The following is a 15,618-nucleotide window of genomic DNA, read 5'->3' on the forward strand; positions in this document are numbered from 1 at the left end:
GGATCTTATGATCTTCTAAAATAACTCCAGCTCCAAATGAAGGCCAGTGGACCCATGAACACGCTGGCTCTTGCCCAGTGTGCTGAGAAGAGGGCAGGAGGGGGGAGTAGGGTGGGCACGGCAGGGCACAGGGTGCAGGGCAGGTGGGTTCAGTTTGATTTCAAAGCTGACTGCCCGCCGCCCCAGGTGCTCTGGTGTACCCAATAGGGGCTGCATTGGCCAGGCGGCCTAGGCTCTACGGGTGGAGTGAAGATTTCTCTACCTCCCAGTTTCTCCCTTTTCAGCTCTGGTAGGAGAGAGGAAGAGTGAAGAGGAAGTCAAAAGTTCTGTTCATCTGGAAGGGCTGGGAGTTGCTTCCTGGGATGGGGAGCTCCGAAGCCAATTCAGAAGACGGCCCCGGGGTCTGGCGGGGAGGCCCACCGCTGCCCAGAGGGCTCGGCTGGCCGGGAGGGGGCGCTGTGTCCTCCCCACGCCCTGCCCGCGGGCTCCTAGCCGCTTTCGCCGCGTTGCAACGCAATGCGCGCCCGGCTTTCCCCTGGGCAGCGTTCAGTGCCCGCTTGTCCTGCAGGGCACCGCCGTCTCCCTTTCATCCCGGGGCTCCCAGGTCCAAAGGGTTCCCAGATCCAGCCTCTTGCCTGAACCAAAGTGGCCAGGCACTCAGTTTGTAAGATGAACGAATGAAGGGAGGAACGAACGAATGAATAAGGACTCATCTTGCAGAGCGTTCGAGTCTCAGCGCGCACCAGGCACATCGGTGCCAAAGGTGCTGGGGGTCGGGCCCAGCGCCCGGCGCGGCTGGAATGGGGGCGGTGAGGAGCTCCTCCTAGCCAGCCGCAGGGCGGGAACTGCCCAAACGCAGGTCGCAGCCTCACTGGGTTCCGTGGCGGCTCCGCTCAGTAGGGACCGCCCTGTTCCCTAGCCCCCAATAGCCTCGCCCTCATAAATTCACCTGAGCACCCCGGCCCAAGTCTCCCCAGATCCCTTGGACTTCCCAGGCCCCGACATCGGCCGGGCGGGAGGCTGATCCTCTACCGCGGCCCCCTTCCCCCATCCCCGGCTTCTACCCGGGCTGCGGCGGCCGCCACTGCTGCCAGCGCGCCCTGAGGACTGCCGCAAACCCCGGGCGCAGGGAAAGGGGATCCTGGCGGCGGGGCGCAGAGAGCGGGCCGGGGGAAGGGGAGGGAACGGAGGAGGCGAGGAGCTGGGAGGGAGCCGAGGGGCGAGGCGCGGAGGAGGGACCGAAGGGGAGCGGAGGGGAGAGGGAGGGGGAGGAAGGGGAGGGGACGAGCTGGGCGAGGGGGCGGGGAGCCGAGGAGAGGAGCGGCGCGGACCGTGGGGGAGGCGGCGGGGGCGAGGCTGGCAAGAGGCGGCCGCGGGCCGGGCTGCGTCGGGAAACGGCGGCCAGACTTCCCCGGGAAGGGGCGAGCGAGAGCCGGGCCGGGCCGGGCCGGGCCGCGGGGCCGGGGAGCGCCGAGCCGGGCACCTCCTCACCAGGCAGCGACCGAGGAGCCCGGCCGCCCACCCCGTGCCGCCCGAGCCTGCAGCCGCCCGCCGGCCCCTCTGGGATGTCCGTAGGACCCGGGCATTCAGGACGGTAGCCGAGCGAGCCCGAGGATGGGACGGCACCCGCAGCTCCGGCTCGTCAAGGTAAGAGCTCGCCGGCCAGCCCTCGAGCGCTGGCGCCCCCGGCCCCTGGCGGACGCGGGACTGGGCTGGGCTGTGGGTGTGATGGGGGCGGGGGCGCTGGGAGAGCGGTGCTCAGGTCCGGGAAGGCTGGGCTCCGGGGCAGCCTAACTCTCTGGCCCTTTGGAGCCAGGGTTGGGTAGGCAGGGGGAGACTCAGGTGAGAAAAGAAATCGTGGCGAAGCCGCCGGGATATTGGCGGAGGAGGGGGTCCGCCCACCTGGGTAGCCGGCTGCGCGCCAAGAATCGCTCTAGGCTTTGGGGCAGACGCCTAGGGGAGGGGAGGTTCCACCTCCCACGCCCTTCCTGCAGACCTCGGCCCCGGGACGGGAGGCTCTGAAGCGGGGTTTCCACCTCGCCCCAGCGCCCCCGCACAGCTCCCCGACTCCGCACACCCCCGCCCTAGTCCTGGGAGCGCGTCCCGCCCCTTCCCCTCCGCGGCGAGCTGCGAGTCCGGGGAGATGAATGCCGCCCGCGCCTGCGAGCCCTTGATCGATATCGCAGTCTCGGGGGAGGAGACGTCGCCTCCGGCGGCAGTTCCTGTTCCCCGACCGCGGCTGGGAGCGCGACGCTCGCTCTTCGAGCCTGGGCACCCGCGATCCCTGCGCTGCGCGGCCGACCCTGCGACGCGGATCAGGCGCTGGAGTTTAGGAAAGTCGCCAGACCTCACGTCCAGCGTCTGCCGGCTGAAGTTCGTGGGCGGCGGGGGCGGCCCGCGGGTTGTGTGAGCCAGGGAAGGGCCGGGAGCCCGGCAGTCCGGCCCGCCGCTCGTTCCAGGCGTCACTTGCAGCCCCGAGCGCTTTCCAAAGCGTTTTGGTCTTGCAGAGTATAGGCGCGCCAGCTGCAGCCGGCGGGAGAGGCGGGTGGGCCTCTGCGCTGCTGCCGGGACACCCCGCGTCGCGCCAGTCAGGGCATCGCCTCACCCGGGGCTCGGGACTCCGCAGGGTCCGCTCCAGCCACAAACATAGACACCAGCTTGACCCGGCTCAGGGCATTCAGAGCGATTACATTCAAGAGACTTCGGTGGATTTGGGGGAGGGGTGCGGATTGGCGGAATTTCATTTTTCCATCAGTTATTAAACCAACTGTACGTATACCGGCTTACCAAGTGGTTTGAGTTAAACCACCAAGATTTTTAAATGCAGCAGCTGCTGCTTCCTTAGTTGAGACGTTACAAGTTAGTGAGATTTTTCTCTAATCCTGCCCCTCCCCAAATATTTATAAATTGATTCTTAAAATGACCGAGGGTTGGTCTTATTGAATCCACATCCCCTCCCCCATCCGTTACCCGAGGGCTAGGGATGAACTCACAGATTATTTTCTGGGCGTTCGAGGAGACAGACAGGTGAGGAAGGTAGAAGAAAAACATCCAGAGAGGTCGAATAGATGGCACTGAATGGGAATATTTTCCAAAAGGCTCGCGTGTACCGAAGCCTGGTCTAAATGCACAAACCAGTTAGACCAAATTCAGTCTTTTAAATGGATTCAAAGGATTGAACTGCAGGTGTTTTCTTTTCTTTTTTCTTTTCTTTCTTTTTTTTTTTTTCAGGTTTACACGGAAATAGATCAATGTTCTTTTTCTGGCCTTTCATAGAATTGTGTGCAAATCTCTGTTTAGAATGATCATGTTTTCCTTAAAAAAGTCTTTTTATTTCCGCTGTTCCTACTAGATGGTGGGGTGTTTGCCCTTTATGCCTGGCCTAATAAACTCAGTAGACATTCAATAAATTCCAGATGAATGTGGGCAGTGAGTGAATGGCCAGCGAATGCTGGTTTCAAACGTTGGTTAAAATTAAATAGTTGCTTTTCTTCTTTTATTTATGTAGCATGTACAATTCACTGGGCATTATTCTACCTGCTTTGCAAATATTAAGTCATTTAGTCCTCCTAACAGCCCTAGGAAGTAGGAATTATTCCTGAGACACAGAGAGGCTAAGTAACTGGTTCAAGGTCACACAGCCAGTGAGTAGTGAAGTCAGAATTCAAACCCAGAGGCTGGGTGCGGTGGCTCACGCTTGTAATCCCAGCACTTTGGGAGGCCGAGGCGGGCGGATCACGAGGTCAGGAGATCGAGACCACGGTGAAACCCCGTCTCTACTAAAAAAAAAAAAAAAAAAAATTAGCCGGGCGTGGTGGCGGGCGCCTGTAGTCCCAGCTACTCGGAGAGGCTGAGGCAGGAGAATGGCGTGAACCCGGGAGGCGGAGCTTGCAGTGAGCCCAGATCACGCCACTGCACTCCAGCCTGGGCGACAGAGCGAGACTCTGTCTCAAAAAAAAAAAAAAATTCAAACCCAGACACTCTGATAAAAGTCTTTGTTTTGTTTGCTTTTACCAGAAAATATCCTTTTTTTTTTTTTTTTTTTTCGAGACAGGGTCCCACTCTGTCACCCAGGTTGGAGTGCAATGGCGTGATCATGGCTCACTGAAGCCTCAACCTCCCTAGGCTCTGCAGCCTCTAGAATAGCTGGGACCACAGGCATGCACCACCACACCCAGCTAATCTTTGTATTTTTTGTGGAGATGGGGTTTCCCCGTATTGTCCTGGCTGGTCTCGAACTCCTGGGCTCAAGCCATCAGCCAGCCTCGGCCTCCCAAAGTGCTAGGATTACAGGCATGAGCCACCATGCCCGGCCATTACCAGAAAATACTCTAAGCCACTTAAATCTCACTCTAGAGCTCAGCCAGATGGGAGCTCAGGTAGTTTTGTCAGCATGAGAGTACAAATCTAGGGGATTTAGGGTTAATCCCAAATCCAGCTCCGTCCCCAACAAGTCAGCTAGTGTTGGGAAAGGGTCCACTCTGGGGCCTATATGGTGGGCCTCACACTATACCGGTTACAGAGTCCTGGGGGAAAATGTGTGTGAATGGGGAGAAACAGGGTGTGTGAAAGTGTGTGTGTGAGTCGGGAGAGACGATGTGTGTACAAGTGGCCATGAGTCAGGAGAAGACAGACAAGACATTGTCTCTATCCCCAGGGAGGGGCAGGGGCCTGAGCACTTGGAGTCAACCACACACCCACTGCAGCTCCTCTTAGGGAGATGGAGTGTGGCTGTAAACATGGGTCCTAGTGTCTGTGAAGGGTGCAGAAGGCAAGGCCTCTGGATGGGTTCTAACAGGAGAGTGAGCTCCCAGGAGGGAGCTGGTTTTATTGCTATTGTTATTCTTATATAAGCCAATTTAGCAGCAATAGGCAAAATTTGAAAACCAGAATGGAAAATGATTGCAACCTCACTCTTTTAATCTGGCTGCTGTATAATTCATTTAAAAAATAACCCCACAGGTCCCCTTCTCAAGCACCTGTCTGGGCACAGCTGTGGCCGTTGGGCAGCTCTCTCCCCAGTGTCACAGCCCAAGTCTGTTTCACGTTATTCCCGAGCCTCTGCAGGAGACTGTCAATGTCTGCATGTTGCCTGTGAGTGAATGGACTTTGCCATCCCTATATCGGTGCATATCTGGGCCATTTCCAAGTTGTTTCTTTGATTAAACGATATGGAGCCAGGTTTTCGAGGGGAGCGTTGGCAGGAGGCACGAGGAACGCGAAACAGTGAGCCCAGGGTGGGCCAGTGGGCTGCTGTGGCGTGTGGGACTGCTGGCCTGGCCACAGACTGGGGGCAAAGACAGGGAAGGGCCAAAAGCCAGGCCAAGCCCCTTGGATTTGAAATGACCAACCATAGAGAGAAGTGTGTAGATTATGGAAAAGTTGAACACTCACCCAGAGCCAGTGAGGACGAGCTCAAGTGGAAAATCCATTTCTCACCCTCTCTAACATTTGGCTCCTCAAGAGCATCAACCTCCAGCCGAGTTCAGCCACACATAAGGAGTTTGGGGGTCAAAGGTGCCACCACCCCAAGTGCCCGTGTGGCCTAGAAGGAAGCAGTTAGGTGCCGGGCTGATAATTTTGGCAGCTATTGAAGAGGAAAGACCATCAGCCTGGGAGTCAGTGAATCTGACTCTGATCCCAGCTCTGCCTCCAATCAGCTGTGTGATGACAGGTAGGCCACCTTCCCTCTCTGAGCCACAGTTTATCTGTCTGTAAACAGGGATATTGGACTGGATTCTCTGTTATCTCTCATGTCTCTGTGAAAGGTCTGTGTTTTCAAATACTCCTTAGGGACATGACCTCACATAGAAAGAGGGGGGTGCCACCGATTGGATTCCCAGCACTCCCCCTTCCCAGCTCTGCTCAAGCTGAGGGACCTTGGAACATGGTACTTGGACCTAAGTACTCTCTCTGGGCTTCAGTGTCCCCAGCTATAAAATGCGGGAAATGCCTAACTCAGGAGGTTGAGGTAAGGATAAAAGGAATTAATACATGGAAAGTGCCTGGAACAGTGCCTGACACAGTCTGCTTTCAGAAAAAGCTGCAAGGTGGCTACTCTCAGCAGAAATGAGTTAATGCAGGAACAGCAACTAGCAGCTCTTGGACATGCAATATATTATACATTTTTTGCATCTTTTACCCTTCACGGCACTGAGCCTCACAATCCGTTGCACGTAGTAGGTGTTTAACAAATGTTTGTCGACTTCATGGATGGGTTTATTGTTGCTTCTTCCGTTTGGTTTTGTACAATTGGAAAGAACCCGTTTCTGTTCCCACCGGATGCAGATGTCATGTCAAAACAAGGCTGAGAGATGCTCAAACCACCCTAGCAGAAAGCCATCTCTGATGCAGAAAGGACTAGAACTCCCCCTTAAGCCCACTGTGGCTATTAAAAAAGAGAAAACAACAGACAGCCAGTGCAGCACCCCAGTGATCTGGAGAATCCCTTGAGGGTAGAGCCTCAGCCGGTGAAACTTCAGCGCTTTTGCTGTGTCTGGAGGAGGGCAGGTCACTAACAGTGATCTGGGCCGTTTCTTCCTCAGTGAAAAGAGGGAATAGGGTGATCTCTCCCAGCCCGGATTCTACCCTAACCGCTCACGGTATCAACCAAAGAAGGGTGAGCCCAGTTTGAAGGTAAGGCCAGGTTGAGATTTCAGCTGCAGTTTTAATAGTCAAATAATGAATTTGTTAGCTACAAATGATTCTTGCCTACCTAAATTCAGGGAGGTCCCTGTCAGCAGAGTCCCTAGGAATTTTTTTTTTTTTTTGAGACAGGGTCTCACTCTGTTGCCCAGGCTGGAGTGCTGTGGTGTGAACACAGCTCACTGCAGCGTCAACCTTGTGGGCTCAAGTGATCCTCCCACCTCAGCCTCCCGAGTAGCTGGGACTATAGGCATGCATCACCACACCTAGCTAATTTTAAAATTGTTTGTAGAGACAGGGTCTTGCCATATTGCCCAGGCTGGTCTCGAACTCCCGGGCTCAAGGGATCCTCTCACCTCAGCCTCCCAAAGTGTAGGGTTACAGGCGTGAGCCACCGTGCCCAGCCTTCATCCTTTTAAAATGCTTGTCTTTGGACTTGTTGCTCTATAGCCAACTATACCCCACCCAGTGTGGCAGTCAACATCTTCTTGTATGGGTGGGAACAGCAGATGAAGCAAATGTGGGCTTAATCCTTACTCTGCCCTGAAGCTGTGGGCAAGTCACCTCAATTTCTTCATCTGTCTAAAGCGGGGGAAATAATACCTACTTTATGGGATAGTCATAATGACCATGAGATGCCAGGTGTGAAATTACGCACAGTTGCACAGTGTCTGGCACACAGTAAGTGCATAATAAATATTAGCTATAGTAGTCACTTAATAAATCTTACCAACTTCATCAGTCTAAGAAAGGCCATCAAAAGGAGGAGTGGTGAGGGGATGGGGGTAGAGGAAGGGTATTTGGTGTATAGAATCTCTTCCTGCTGCAGAGCACTTTTCACAGTCCCTGGGGAAAAGGGATCAGCCACCAGCCATCAGCTGAGCTTGAAGGTCATGGACAGACCTGAACATCTGTGATACGGAAAAACCTGACAGTAAAAGTAGATATGTAGGGAGGATAATACAAAATGATTCACTCACTGATGCAAACAATCATTTTGAAAATAACTAGCTGGATTCTATTAGACAACAGATTCTTAATCACTTGTTTTCTGAGTACATGATATCCACTTCAACAAAATTGAATGGATGGCAGGAAGGGAGGGAGGCGGACTTCATGAAACAGGCATGTCAGAATCTGGCTCTGGAAGATGGGTCCCCTTCACGTAGAACTGCGGATTCAGATGCTTTAGCCAAACATGTTCTTTGGCAACTGTCCACCCAGCAGCCATAAAACTGTTTCTGGGACAAACGAAGATGTTTGTGGCTGTTCTTTCTGCCCTATAAGCACAGGCAATTTGTCCATCTCACCCGCCTGGCACTGCTGGGCCCAGAGAGCAGCCTGAGCGAGGTGCTTTGAGATGGGATTTGTGGGGTGTGCACCTGCCCCCCTCTGCATGTCAGCTGGTTTCCAAGCCCCAGCCAGTCTGGTTGGGAGCCAGTGCGCCTAGGTCAGAGCCCAGAAAAACTGGCTAGACTGGTCCAGTCACTTTGTGGCTGCAGAACCAGGGAGGCAGGGCTTGTTCTAGACTGACTGCTATACTTTAGAGTCTACCCACTGGAGTTTTAAGAGGTAGTGGGGGCTATCAGGAAGCACAGTGAGAACCTCAGTTGAACCTTTGAGTGCTGGGATGTCAGGGGCTTTAGGAGAATTGGGACAATATATTGGTCATCATCCCCGGTCAGTACCAAAGCCCACAGAGCTGAAAGGCACCTGCCCGGGGTGAAAGGCTAGGACAAGTGATTGGTGCAGCATTGCCATTTCCAGTGGGGAGTGTCCTCCCTCTGTGATCCATCCATCTCTCCCTCCCTGTTTTCCCAGCCTCTTTGGCAAGGTGTGTGAAGGGCTCATTTCTAGAAAGCCCTTCCTAGCTCAACAGAGGCCAGAGGTACCAGGCTGGGTGGGGAGACTGTGCACAGAGACAGGGAAAAGGAGTGTGGCCGGGGGACAAGGGGCTGGGCTGGGTGGGCTGGAAAAACAAACCGGGTCCAGGAGGGGTTTCACCCTGGGGAAAGGGCTTCAGGAGAGGCTAGGGCCATCTGAGGCACAGTCGTTACAGGTCCGGGCCCCCTGCACTGGGGACCCGACTGCACTCAGAGCACGGGCCTGGCAGGGTGCCCAAGGGCTCACTCAGGGTGGATGATTTCATTCTTATAGAAGATGCAGAGAGACAGACAGACAGTGAGAGAAGCAAAAGGAGAGGGAGAAGGAAAAGAGCTGCCTGGCTGCCTTGGTCATTCTTGCTTTTAACTTTCTCCCTAGCGTCCAAGAGAGCCTATGCCCGGGTTCTGAGGCCAGCGGTGGCATCTCCTGGAAACTTTCTCTCTGTTTCTGTCAAGAATTCCTCCACCCATCCCTATCCTGGTGCCTGGGTGCCCGAAGCCATCCTCAGCTGTCAGGAGAGCCTTGAGCACAGGGATGCCCCAAAGGAGCTCCCGTCACGATCCCACTCCCTTCCACCACCCCCAGGGCTGCTCTTCCTCCCCAGAAGCAGGGTGCAGAAGGGACAGGATCTGTTGCCTCTGTGGGCCTATGTGTTTCTCAGTGGGCATTTTTTTCTCTCTCTCTTTCTCTTTCTGTCTCTCTCTCTCACACACACACACACACACACACACACAGAGACACACACACACACACAGAGACACACACACACACACACACACGCTGGGACCCTGGCGAGTGAGCTACTTCGCAGTGTTCATAACACCCGCACCTGCCACCCCCCTCAGAAGCCACTGTATGGTCACCACCTCTCCTCTCCTCTAAGCACAGCCAGACTTGCACGGCAGGTGTGCGATGCCACCTCAAGGCCAGGGTTGGAGGCTGACTTCCAGAGGAGCAGCTGGGCACCCGGGGACCACAGGCTTAGCCGGGTGAGTGACTAGCAGGTTAGACAGCCTCACTGGCATCCTTTGGCTGCTGGTGCCTGGCTGCGAGCCCGAGAGGCTCAGCCACTCCTTCATCTTCCCAGACAGGTAGGGCAAGGCTGGTCCTTGGAGGGAGGCTGGTCCTTGCGTCCTGGGCTTGGTCTTGGTCTGGGCCACGCCCTTCCCCTTCCTCTTTGTGCCAGCTCTGCTCCTGTCCCTTGCCTACGCCACCCAGGTTCTTTTAAGCAGGTATACTGTTTACTGGCCAGGTGCGCCATTTACTGAGCTGCTCTTGCACTAAGGCCCACACAAGTGACCCCACTGAGTCCTCCCATCCCCTTCTAGAGGGGAAAGAACCTGACGCTCCCCTAATCTCTTCTCCTCACCCCTGGCCCTCTGCCTGAGTCGCACTGTTCTCCTTCCTCCCCTGCCAACCCCCACCCAGCAGAATATACATATCTGACACTTCTCTTACAGGAGCTTCTGCCCCCAAGTCTCTCTGTGCCAATCTTCATCTGTCATGTCCACCAAAGTCTTCCTGAACTGTCCCCACCTCCTCCTCCAGGAAGCCCTCCAGTCTAAATCTGTCTCTCACTGGTTGTTCCTTTGTTCTCACCTCATCCCATCCCCTGGTGTGAGCCTCTAGCTCATCGTGGATCCTGGGCTGTCCTGCAACATGGGGTCTTACAGCTCTTTGATGTGTCCCCCCACAGGGGGCTCAAAACACCTACTAACCAGATTCCACATGGACCCCTAGTGACCCACATCTAACCTGAGCCCTTGTTCCCACCGTAGATTATGAGCTCTGCCTAGACTAGAAAAATTCCCTTACAAAATAAAACAAAACAAAAAAACAACAAAACCTCTGTGTGCCCAGAACTTAGTCCAGAACTGTGCACACACAGTAGGTGCACAATAGATGCTGAACAAAATGGAGGGTCTCTCCCTGCTCCCACTCCCCGATGAACGTCTGTCTGAGTGTGGAAGTGCTATGGCGACAGAAGACACAAGTGACAAGCCAGACACATAGGTCCCTCTCTGCCTCCGCGTGTGGATTTGTGACTCAATGGTTTATCAAGGGCTATGCGGCAGCGCAGCTTAGGAACATTAAAAGATTCCAGCACTGCCCTGTGTTCCGCCTCCGGTCCCCATAGCACTGGGGGCGTTGTCCACGTGCACGCAAGGGCAGCATTTTGCTTCATGAGCATTTCTGGACAGGGATGGTGGGAGATGTTGCTAGAGGGAGTTGTGGCGCCGGGGTGGGGACTGGGGAGGCGGCCTTGGTGGCATCCTGGGGTTCCCTCCCTGGTGCTGTCCTGGTTCTCCTGGTCATGAGGCAGGAATAGCCAGGCAAGGCAGGGATGCCAAGAGCACTGGCATTCCTGGTACCTTCGTGAGATCCCGTCCGTTGGCATTCCACCCCTCCAGCTCCCTGTGAGTCGATGTGGGGAAGCAGCCTGGGGCGTCTTTTCTCTTCTGATGGCTGGGGCCTCATGGCCTGACTGTGGAAGCTGCTGCAAGGCTGTGAAATGCAGTGGGGGCCTAGGAGTGGTGGGGCTCACATGCACCCTGGAGGAAGGACCACTGTCCCTAAAACTGACAGGGCAGGAGGCCTGGGGTTGGAGCTGACTCTGCCACTTCGTGGATGGGTGACCTTGGGCAAATCACACGACCTCTCTGGACCTTCGTGTCGTCTTTACTGGACCGACCACAATGCAGAACGAAAGAGGAAAGGCCTGTGCTGCTGCAAGGGGCCTGCTCCCACCAAAGGTCAGTGAGACCTGCTGTTTTCATGGGTGGGAGTCCCACCCCAGGACTCCCCTCAAAACTAAGCCCAACTGTCACTCAAGACCCGCCTCCTCCATGAGGCCTTCCCTGGTGAGCCAGGCGTCACACTCTGTCCTCCAGCTAAAGCAGGCTCTCAAACCAGCTGTGGGGAAGGACCACATGGATTTTTCCAATCCATGGCCAACTGGCATGTGGTCCTGCTGTGTAGCCTGCACCACGTGATTCACCTGGCAAGTCCGACAGCATCTGAATTGGTCTAGACCCTGTTTGATGAGATGAGTCTTGACTACATGCTCAGATGTCACCGCAGGGATGGATTCATATGAAATGCTTACTCTCCAGTTTTGTACTTCTCAAGTTGTAGACCAGGAACCAATTGTTGGTAGGTTGGCAAACTTGACTAGTTGGACCGGTCCTCACCACCCTTTGAATAGCGAGGGCCTAAATCCCTCCTTTGGGGCCAGAATTCACTGCCTGGCCCAGATCTCTGGTTCACCCTTCACACAGCCTGGCCCTCCTGCCATGCTTCTTGCACTTGTGCGTCTCCATTGCATTGATGTGAGTGATGTAGTGGCTCTTTCTGGCAGCCAAGGCTGGGCGACGGAAGAAGGAAGAACCCTTGTCCAGGAGGAGGAAACTCTTTGGTTTACTCAGACCCCTTACCCAGTGGCGGGTTCTGAGCAGGCCCCTTCCCCCTCCTTGTCACACTCATCAATCTGCACTTGGTGACAAGGTGAGCTGAGGACCCATGATCAGTGGTCACAGCCCCTAGTGAGGCAAGGGTAGCCTTGCTCTGTGTGGGTTCCCCAAAGCTCACAGGACTTAGCCCCATGCTGTTCTACCCCTGGTCCCTGCACTCATCCAAGGTAAAGGAACCCCACTTCTCCAGGGCCCAGGACCTGCCTCTGCCTCCTGCCTCTGAGGTGCCGGCCCTGGGGAGGCTCTGGTGGAGCCTCGGCGGGGTGAGCTCAGCTCGCTGACTCTGGGAAGAGGCTGCTGTTCGAGCTCTTTCTGGGCTGCCTCATTCCTCAACTTCAGCTGCATCAGCAGGCAGACCTTCCTTTGTCTCCCGTGCACTCCCTGCAGGAGAAGATCTGGAGGAGCTGACCCAGCAGGGCCAGGACAGAGTGAGTGCGGGGAAGGAGTTCCCATCTGCCCATCTGGCCAGGAAAGGTCACTTCCACCAGTCCGCTGCCTGCAGACTGAGGCCAGGAGGTGGGAGACTGACTGATCCAAAGTCGCACAGGGCATTCACCAAGAAGAGTGCAACCCAGGTCCTCTTCCTGCCTTGAAGGTGCCTCCCTCTTATAATCCCACACTCTTCCCAAGGTCCCCTCTACAGCCACCTTCCTCCCCTGCCCTGCCCCCATAATGGGCAGGCAGGCAAGTGCCTTCCCTGCACTTGGAGGGAGCATTGCAACCCTCCAACCCAGGGCTTCCCAACCTCAGCACTATTGACATTTGGGGCTGGATAATCCTTCACTGTGGGGGCCGGCCTGTGCATTTTAGGATGCTTATCAGCATTCCTGGCCTTTACCCATTAAATGCCAGTCGCACATCCCCCTTCCTGATTATAGCAACCAAGAATATCTTCAGACATCACCAAACGTCCCCCGGGAGGCAAAATGGCCTCCAGGTGAGAATCTCTGAGCTGGCTGAGTTATCCTCACTTCTGTTGATGCTTCAGAATCACTGGAACGCATTTAAAAAACATAAGGGTTCCTGAGCTCCCCACAGGCCTGTTGAACCCCAGTTTTGGGAGTGAGGCGTGAGAAATGGGATTTTCTGTCTCCCAGGTCAGGTGTCAAGCACTGTCTGGAAATTCTGATTTTGTCTAAGTCACTGCCTTTACAAGCAAAGAATCAGAGGACAGGGCCGTTGCCTGTTTTATGTCTGGTTAGTCCTAATTTCTGCCCTAAATATCCCTGTTCGGTGGGGTTTGGTGGTCCAGCAGCCCTCTTTAAACTGACCTTTGGCCTTAGAAGGCAGTCGCTTCTCCAGGAAAAACAGCCCCAAAGCCTTTAGCATTTTTCAATAAAATAGAACCTAATTTCCAGCCACCAGTTTCACTCTTCCCTCCTGGCCCTCTTTAAATCCCTTTTAAAACGCGGCTCCATAAAGGACATCTTTTCTCTGCCGACACCGAAATCCCCCTCACTTTACACTTGTCAGAGAGCGGCTGAGCCGAGAGCACAGCTGATAGTGTCACCTGCGTAGCTGGTGTCTCTGCGGCTGTCCCCACACCTCGGCTGTGCCTCCCACCCACTCAGGGACGGTTTCCCAGTGTCTGGGAGCCACTCACAGCTAACAGCTCCCGGGGGCAGGCACTGGATCAGAACCCTGGGCTGGGCTCCCCTCTTCTGTGAGAGCCAAACTGAGCCCTTCCTGAGTCCCATCCATGGCAGGGTCCTACTGGTGTCCGCCCCCTCGTTCCCACTGCCAGCTCTGGGAGAGCTGGGCTGCAGCCAGGAACCAGAGTTTGAAAGGCAAAGGAAACCTGTACCCATGTGTCTTTTGGAGGATCCAGGCTTGTGACGAGGAAGAGGAGGGAAGGGAAGGCAGGCAGGGCAGGCAGGGAAACAAGCTGTGCTGCCTAGGGGCAGGAGCATGGCTCCAATCCCAGTCCCTCCAGTTACTGCAGTCAAAACCCTGGGTAAGTTACCATCTCCGGGTGCACCAGTCTCTCGTTTGAACAGTGGGGAGATAGTAAAGGCTCTGACTTGCAGGAGTCGAGAAGGATTAAATGAAGAAATTCACAGGGCCTGGCACTGTGCAAGCCTTCAGTAAAAGCTGAAGAAAGAAAGAAAGGAAAGAAGGGAGGGAGGAAAATGGAAGCCAGGGAAGACTGAGAAATGTAGGGTGGTTAAGATGCGGAGGAGAGAGGCAGGAGGCCGAGAAGGCATGGGCTACGAAAACATATCCATAAGTGAATTTGAGAGCAAATCATCCCAAGACGGGGAGCCAGTGAATGCATGAGAGGCAGAAACGGAGGGAAGACAAGGAGGATGGGAGCTATGCTCCAGGCACCCCTTGCCCCCATGCTTAGCAAATCCCTATCATTGACCTGGATGTACACTCCACTCCTGTAGATGACCGCTGCTAGCTTCTGGGAAAGAGTGGTGCTGGAAAGTGGGGTACATGCCCTGAGTGGGCAGGGGGCTGGGCAAGGGGCACTTCTGGGGAGAAAGGCCAAGTCAGGAAGGAAGAACGTGCAAAGTTGAGTAACAGAGTGGTGACCATTTGTGTGGCCTGCACACCCAGCCCCATGCTGGTTTTTCTTTTTTTTGTTGTTTTTTTTTTGAGACGGAATCTCGCTCTTTCGCCCAGGCTGGACTTTCGCCCAGGCTGGAGTGCAATGGTGCAATCTCAGCTCACTGCAAGCTCCGCCTCCCGGGTTCACACCATTCTCCTGCCTCAGCCTCCTGAGTAGCTAGGACTACAGGCACCCGCCACCACGCCCAGCTAATTTTTTGTATTTTTAGTAGAGACGGGGTTTCACCGTGGTCTCGATCTCCTGACCTCGTGATCCGCCCGCCTTGGCCTCCCAAAGTGCTGGGATTACAGGCGTGAGCCACCACGCCTGGCCCCATGCTGTTTTATATGCACCATATTGTTGAATCTCTCCAGGAGCTTTGGGATATGAATATTTTATCCCTATCAGCCCCATTTACAGATGGGGAAAATGAGGCTCGGAGAAGTTTGGTGATTCTCCCAAGGTCACACAGGTAGGAAGGGGAAGATAAAAGATTCCAACAAGCATCTCTCCAGCCCCAAGTTTAGAGATTTGAATTTCTACTCTCCTGTACATCCTGGAGCCAGGGCATATTCAGACCTGGAAAGGAATATAGAGAACACAGTGACCTCCCCATTTTACAGATGAGGTAACTGAGGTGGGGAGGTGACTTCTCTACCATCACGGAGCAAGTTCAGCAGAGTCAGCCCTGTGCTTCCCACCCAGAGTGCTTTTTCCTCTAGCACATCCTTCTGGAGTCCAAGGCACGGGGCTGTGGCGGGAGCAAGGAGAGGAGAGGGAGCTGCTGCTGAGCAGGAGGAATAGAGGAAAATGAGAAAAATGAAACAGGCCCCCCACAGTCTCTTGCTTGGAATCATCATGAGACCCCATGGTCAGAGGGGGCAGAAAGTGAAAACCTATCTGCTTACTTATTCATTCAGTCATTTATTCATTCAACAAACGTGTTGGGGCCTGCTCTATATCGGGCCCCACTGAGGATACAAAAATAGCCAAACACGGGCTGGGCAGGTTGGCTCACGCCTGTAATCCCAGCACTTTGGGAGGCCGAGGATCATCTGAGGTCAG

General features: G+C 54.8%; 1 protein-coding gene across 5 annotated transcripts in view; it reads left to right on the plus strand.

The window, feature by feature from the left end:
- The first annotated feature begins 503 nt into the window (after window positions 1–503).
- The window catches only part of CRHR1 (corticotropin releasing hormone receptor 1), a 53,249-nt gene continuing 38,134 nt past the window's right edge, over window positions 504–15,618 (plus strand). The window contains exon 1 of one of the 5 annotated variants that reach the window (XM_058445093.1): window positions 504–1,647. In XM_058445093.1, coding sequence (XP_058301076.1) covers window positions 1,615–1,647 — 33 coding nt within the window. In that variant the 5' untranslated portion in view covers window positions 504–1,614. The remainder of the gene's footprint in view (window positions 1,648–15,618) is intronic. The other 4 variants (XM_058445097.1, XM_032163950.2, XM_032163949.2 and 1 more) reach the window with 4 other exon arrangements.

This window comes from Hylobates moloch, unplaced genomic scaffold, assembly GCF_009828535.3.
Source record: "Hylobates moloch isolate HMO894 unplaced genomic scaffold, HMol_V3 SCAFFOLD_10, whole genome shotgun sequence".
NCBI lineage: Eukaryota > Metazoa > Chordata > Mammalia > Primates > Hylobatidae > Hylobates > Hylobates moloch.